The following is a 7,301-nucleotide window of genomic DNA, read 5'->3' as shown; positions in this document are numbered from 1 at the left end:
CGTGGTGGAGGGGGCCTTCGGGCGACTGAAAGCCCGCTTTCGATGCCTCCTCACCCGTCTGGACCTGGCCGAGCACAACATCCCTCCCGTGGTGGCGGCATGTTGTGTGCTCCACAATTTGTGTGAGCGGAAGGGGGAGGCTTTCTTGCCAGCCTGGATGGCTGAGGCTGACCGCATGGCTGGACACTACGGTCAGCCCCGCACCGCCGCCGTCCGGGAAGCCCAGCGGGGGGCCATCCGGATCCGGGAAGCCCTGCGGGAGAGCTTCCAGGTGGAGGAGGAGGAGGACTGACCTCTCCCTGCATGCCCCACCGGGGCCTTCTTCCACCCTACCCCCCCCTTCCCCTTTCCCCTCCCTACCTACTGTCAAATAAAGACACCTGTTTTTCCAACAAAAACGTCTGTTTATTTCACAGAACTGGGGTGGGGGAGGGAGGAATGAAGGTGGGAGAAGGGAGGGGGAAACCTGGGACGAGGGAGCTGGAAGGGGAGGGGAGGGAAGGGAGGAAGGGAAAGGAAAGCTCAGGGGTGGGAGTCTGGGTGCCTCTCCCGTCTCGCCACACTGCGGGTCCGGGGGCGTCGGTGGGGAATGGTTGTGGAGGGGGGGGCAGAGAGGACAGGGGGTGTGGAGGAAGCAGGAGCGGAAGCAGGAGGAGCAGGAGGAGCAGGGGGAGCAAGAGGGGGAGCAAGAGGGGGAGCAGGGGGAGCAAGAGGGGGAGCAAGAGGGGGAGCAGGGGGAGCAAGAGGGGGAGCAAGAGGGGGAGCAGGGGGAGGAGGAAATGGGAAGCGGTCTAGCAGGCTCTGGAGGTGGCCTCGCAGGGCACGGCCCTGCTCCTCCAGGGCCTCCAGACTCCTCTGGCGCAGCCTGAGGTCCTCCTGGACCCAGTGGTCCTGGAGACGGAGCTGTCGGTCCAGGAACCGGAGATGCCGCCTCTGGTAGTCCTCCTGGTTCCTGGCTGTCCTGCTTGCCCGGGCGCGGGCGGCTGCTGCAGGCGGGGTGGTGCGCCCTGCAGTCCCCGGTGCTGCAGCTGTGGTGCAAGAAGACCAGCGGTCAATTACCCCAGGGGCCCAGGTGTGTGAAACCCAGCTCCCCTCTGCAAGGCCAGGGCCCCTGCAGGATCCCCAGCTGCTGCTCCGTAGTGGGCAAGGCCCAGGCGCACGGTCCCGGGGCTCCCTCTCGCCCCAGCCCCCCGTACACATAAGGGGAACACGAGGGTACTCACAGGTGGACGCCTCCCCGGCCTCTGATGATGCAGGCGAGCGGCTCTGTGGGGTGCCTCGGGGGTCCCGGGTCCTGGGAAGGCTGGCAGCAGGCTCCTGGCTCTCAGAGCCCTCTTCCTCCTCCTCGGTGTCCAGGAGCGGTCCCTCTGCCCCGGGGTCAATCACGTCCCGGGGGGCAGGGACGGCATGAGGCCCCAGGATGCGGTCCAGGGCATGGAAGTGGGGGCAGGCCTCCGGGTCAGCCCCTGGCAGGCAGGCCCGGGAGTAGGACTGCCGCAAGTCTTTAATCTTGCAGCGCACCTGCTCCCGGCTGCGCTGGTGGCCCCTGGCGGCCAGGCTGGCAGCCATGCGTCCGTAGACGGCCGCGTTCCGGTGGCTAGTGCGGAGATCGTGGACATTTGAGGCTTCCCCCCAAACCTCGATGAGGTCCACGATCTCCGCACTTGACCAGGCGGGCGCCCGCCTTTTGCGCCCCCGGGCAGGCTCCCGGGAGCCGCCAGGCTGGTCGTGGGGAGCAGTGGAGGGCTGGGAGCCCTCGGATGGCTGGCTCATAGTGTGGCAGGTGCAGGCTGTGCAGGCACGGGTGCTTGCAGCCTTGCAACTGGCACAAAGTGAGTAGCCAGCCCGTGGCCCTTTAAGGGCTCCGGGGCCGGGAGGGGGGCAATAGAGTTTCCCTGGTGTTGGCCAGAGTGGCCACCAGGGAAACCTGGGAAGCCTTAGCCTCCCACTAGTTCGAACTAAAGGGCTACACAGCCCTTAGTTCGAACTAGCTAGTTCGAACTAGGCATTAGTCCTCGTAAAATGAGGTTTACCTAGTTCGAACTAAGCGCTCCGTTAGTTCGAATTAAGTTCGAACTAACGGAGCGCTAGTGTAGCGCATAGGAAAGTTAGTTCGAACTAACGTCCGTTAGTTCGAACTAACTTTCTAGTGTAGACATACCCTTGGTTAGTTTCAGAAAACCACTTATAGGCATAGCTAAAGCAAGAACACACAGGCTATGTCTAGACTGCAAGCCTCTTTCGAAAGAGGCTCTTTCGAAAGTATCTTTCGAAAGAGCCTCTTTCGAAAGAGCGCGTCTAGACTACACGCGGAACTTTCGAAAAAGCAGCTTGCTTTTTCGAAAGAAAGCACCCAGCGAGTCTGGATGCTCTCTTTCGAGGAAGCCCTATTTACATTCAAGAACGCCTTCTTTCGAAAGAGGAACTTTCGAAAGAAGGCGTTCTTCCTCGTAGAATTAGGTTTACCGCCATCGAAAGAAAAGCCGCGTTCTTTCGATTTAATTTCGAAAGAACGCGGCTTGAGTCTGGACGCAGGTGAAGTTTTTTCGAAAAAAGGCTACTTTTTTCGAAAAAACCCCTGAGTCTGGACACAGCCACAGTCCCATCCATAATTCCAACAGAAGAGAGTCTATGGTCTTTTGCTTAGTTGATCTGCTTATTAAATATCTACCATCACATATTGGGCTTTAACAAATCCAGGTGAGATGAGAGGTTGTGCCTTTGGCACAAACCTGCGGGTGATTGTTGCATGCACAGCATTTCAATATGCAGACCAAATAATTGCAAGTTTGGCTTGTAATGATCCTGGTTGTTCTGTTGCAACTCTCGGAGCTTGTTTCATGTTTTGAATAAAGCATGCTGCTAAGTCACCTGTTGCAAGATTGTCTGGGTGGATGTAACATGACATTACTTTTCATGAAAGCTTGGCAGTCCTCTGAAACAAATTGTGGACCATTGTCACATCTTTTCTTGGCAGTCTTGAGAGAACAAAAAGATTTCATAGAATTTGTATGGTACTTGCAGAAGCCATGGATGACATGCAGGATTAAGTCTTTAGGAATATCCATTTACTACTGGTTAGTAAATTAGTACCCATGCATGGACCGGCAGAATCCAGATGACTTCATTCTGAGGGAACAGTTGCCCAGTTCCAAGGATGAAGTGGTACCAAGCAAGTCATATTTTGCAGCTTCTGACAGTCAGAAGAATTCTTAGCTAACTACTCAATCTTCCAGCCAATACCTGGCCACCAGACATAACCTCTAGTTTATGTGTTCATCTTGACTACATCCAGGGGCCCTGCATGTAACTCCTTCAGGATCCTTACCTATAGTTTTGTAGGAATAATTACATTAACTTCCCACATCAGACAAACAGCTTTGAGCACCTGTGATTTCATTCCTCCAGTGGAAAAATGGCTTTAAGCTCTCCACTGTTTCTGTCTCCCACACTTTTAAGGTAGCTTCATATAATGCAACTAAGATACCATCTATGTTTCTTGTTTCAGCCTCACCTAAATAGTAGGAAGTACACCAATTTGCACCACATTGAAGATTTCAACAGCTGCAAATTCCCCTTGTTGTGTGGAGTTTGTATCTAACAGTGGTAGTAGTTACAACCCATCAGCATTGCAATGTTGAGCCTTGTTTCCTTAAATTTGAGATCATAGTTATGGGCCCACAAGAATAATGCTCACTGGGTGAATTTGAGTAGTAGCCATTTCTAGACTGCTTCATTTGGGGTTAAAAATGGATAACCATGTTTATGATCTGTCACAAGCATAATCTCCATATGATATAGATAATATCCACATTTCTTAACTACCCAAGTTCAAGGCTTTGTGCACTGTCTGGGCTTCTGCTGAAATTTAACCATCAAACATCACAGGGCAGATCACTCCTCCAATTCCATAAGTGACACCTCACATGTTAAGGAGATTACTTGCTCCAGATTTAATACTTGCTCAGAAGTAACACTTGCTTTGCCTTCTGGAAATGTCTTCACGTTGCTTACTTATTTTCCAGCATTTCCCTTTCTGAAGCAACTGATTCAGAGAGTACAACCAGTTTGGTGAGAACTTATGGTAATAGAAATTGATGAATGAATGAACCTATCATAAAGCTTCCAGGTGAGAGATGCCCTCATAACTGCTTCCACATTTCCCAGTGGCTTATGCAGTCCCTTAGCATGTATGATATGTCCACAGCACATAACTGATGCCTTGCAGAATTCATGTTTAACACAGTGCACTCATAAACCATTTGCTTCTAATGTCTGAAAGATTCTTCAAACGGTCTGCAATGTTGGACCCAGTGACAATGATGCTGTCTATGTAACACATAGGCTACGTCTACACTGGCATGATTTTCCGAAAATGCTTTTAACGGAAAAGTTTTCCGTTAAAAGCATTTTCGGAAAAGCACGTCTAGATTGGCAGGATGCTTTTCCGCAAAAGCACTTTTTGCGGAAAAGCGTCGGTGGCCAATCTAGACGCGCTTTTCCGCAAAAAAGCCCCGATCGCTATTTTCGCGATCGGGGCTTTTTTGCGGAAAACACTACTGTGCTGTCTACACTGGCCCTTTTGCGCAAAAGTCTTTCGGAAAAAGACTTTTGCCCGAACGGGAGCAGCATAGTATTTCTGGAAAAGCACTGACAATCTTACATGAGATCGTCAGTGCTTTTCCGGAAATTCAAGCGGCCAGTGTAGACAGCTGGCAAGTTTTTCCAGAAAAGCGGCTGATTTTCCAGAAAAACTTGCCAGTCTAGACACAGCCATACAGTTTGGTATTCCTTTGCAGCACCTCATCCATTGACCTCCACAGATTGCATGGGTGGATTACAATCCAGGTTTCAGTCAGTTGTATTCACAGAACCCTTTTTCAGCTCTGATGGTGAAGAATTTCCTCAACCCTTCCATTTCTATTCATACTTAAGCCCAAGCTAAATTATTTTTCTTAGTTTCTTTTCTCTGACTAATGATCAGAAAATATGTTTAGTGCAAGGTAAGGTGTATTGTTTCGTCCCAACCATGGTTACTGAAAAACCCTTACCACACCTTTTTCCTTCATGACAGAAACAATGAGAGTCACCTGTTCACTCCAGTTGACCCCTGGTTAGTATGCCCACTCCTTCTAGACATTCCAAGCTCCTTGTCTACTGCATCTCTGAAGGCAAGTGATACGTGTTGAGCTGTGAAGAGCTGAGGCTTTGCCTCTTCTGTCAGAATGATGTCCGTTTTGAGATCCTTCAGGTACCCAATGCCCTTCTCAAACACCAGAACAGCTCTAGATAGTATTTCCTCTAGCTGCTCTTGTGAGCTAGCTTTCTGAGGGTATGTCTACACTGCACGCTTATTTTAAAATAAGCTATTCTTAAATAATTATTCTGAAATAGTTTATTTTGAAATAGCACGTCTGCACTGCAGGGAAGCGTCATAATTAGTCCGAGGCAGGCTTCCCTAATGTAGATGTGTTATCTTAATTTAGAGCCCCAGGAGACACTAGGGAGGAGTAACAGAATGGCCCTGGTGAGGGGCTATTTCAAAATAGCAGCAGTGAAGCATCTACACACGCCTTATTTTGAAATAGACATTTTGGAATAGGTGTTATTCCTTGTCTAATAAAGTTTACAGATTTCTGAATAAGCCGTCCGCTATTTTGAAATTATTTCCAAAAAATGGAATGTATGTGAACACGCTTACATTGTTATTGCAAAATAACACTAGTAATCTCGAAATAATGGTGCAGTGTAGATGCACCCTGATAGATTTGAGAGCCTTGATGGATTGCCAATCCAAGCGAATGCTCTTTAGCCAATTTCACCCAAACAATGCTGGGCCTCCTGTTTTTACAATGTAGAATGTAGAAGTCCAAGTTATGGTGCTGACCTTTGTACTTTACTGTTGTACTTTACTCTCCCATGTACGTCTTCAGCATAACGGTGATCCTTTCCATCTTGCTGTTGCTTAAGATTTCCAGGAATTCTTTGTGCAAAATAACAGACGCACTTAAACCTATGTCCATTTTAAGGGGTTTCTAATTACCATGAGTGCCAATCAGATGGCTTCTTTGCCTTCAAACTGTATGCAAGCCATTTCCAGGCATGCAGTGCTTAACATGCTTCTCTCAGCTTCTACTTGCAAAGCATGTGTGTGTTTCTGGTCTCTTCCTCTTGGCACTTGGTCTTTGTTCTTTATGATAGGCCTGACTGGATATACCCCTTTCCCCCCACAATTCTGGCAATCCCCATGTCAAATGGGCAATCCCCATGTCAAATGGGCAAGTGGTCTTCAGCCTTGCCACAGTGATAGCAAATTCCCCATGATCCTGTCTTGTCTTTTCACCTTGGAATGAAATGGAAACTGAGTGTAGCTTGTTCACTCTTGCCCACTGATTGGAACTCATGTGACTCTTGGATGGCAGCATCCATAGAAGTAGCTATCTTCATAGCATTCTTAAATGTGAGGCTGTTGTCAGGGGATGTTTCTGGATTTCCTGATATCGTACCTGTGGGGCCCTGCATGCAACTTGAAGGGTGTTTCCAAAATTGTAATGTTCTGATCATTTTTGTAGTACCGCTATGTACGTCAGGATTGTTTCACCTTCCGGCTGGTTGTATTTATGAAATCTAATGTGTTCAGTTATCTCCCAGGATCTGGTGCATAATGTTCCTATAATATAGTCTCTAATTCATCAGAAGTCTTGATGCACAGCTTGTCTGGAAATGCCAGACTGCAATATCTGGGTAGAACTCACCACCCATCTAATTCAGAAGTCACTAGTTTCTCCTCTGGTGCATCATGGAATTGCTCTAGACACTCTGTATGCATAAGCCAGTCTTCTACTGTACCCCCAAACATGTTCCCATATGCTTATGGGGACCTCCTGGAGTCACAGACCATGAAAGAGTATTTTCACTATCTGCAGTGAAACCAGTGTTGCCCCTTTAAATCTTCCTGAGTCTTTTTAGGCTCTTGGCTTTCCTTGTCTAGCGACTGGGATATCTGAAGCACCTTTCCTTCCCTTTGGGCTACTTATTGAGGAGCCATCTACTGCCCCAGGCCTGTGCCCGCTGCCCCCTTGAACATAGCTGCACTCAGCTACTAGTGCCTGTTCCTGGAATTCATGCTGCAGCATGAGCCTGACCTCCTCCTCATCACTGTAAGATCTGTTACATCTGGATCCAGAACTTGCCAGTTAAGATGTGGACAGAAACCTAAGTAACCTGCCTGTTCATTCAACTGAGGAGCTGCATCTTGTAATGCAACATTCTACTGCTCCACTACTAGGATACATCTGGTT

General features: G+C 49.0%; 1 protein-coding gene across 1 annotated transcript; it reads right to left on the bottom strand.

Annotated features, from left to right (window-relative positions):
• Positions 1-386: 386 nt before the first annotated feature.
• Positions 387-1,788, bottom strand: LOC142828470 (uncharacterized). Its single transcript, XM_075926005.1, has 2 exons — positions 1,224-1,788; positions 387-1,028 (listed from the first exon to the last, which is right to left on the bottom strand). The coding sequence occupies exons 1-2, from the start codon at positions 1,771-1,773 to the stop codon at positions 523-525; spliced, it is 1,056 nt and encodes a 351-aa protein (XP_075782120.1). The 5' UTR covers positions 1,774-1,788; the 3' UTR covers positions 387-522.
• Between the last annotated feature and the right edge of the window lie 5,513 nt (positions 1,789-7,301).

The sequence above is a fragment of the Pelodiscus sinensis genome, chromosome 1 (assembly GCF_049634645.1).
Source record: "Pelodiscus sinensis isolate JC-2024 chromosome 1, ASM4963464v1, whole genome shotgun sequence".
Taxonomy (NCBI): Eukaryota; Metazoa; Chordata; order Testudines; family Trionychidae; genus Pelodiscus; species Pelodiscus sinensis.
Note: the sequence above shows the minus strand (reverse complement) of the source record. Positions and strands in the feature narration are given on the sequence as shown.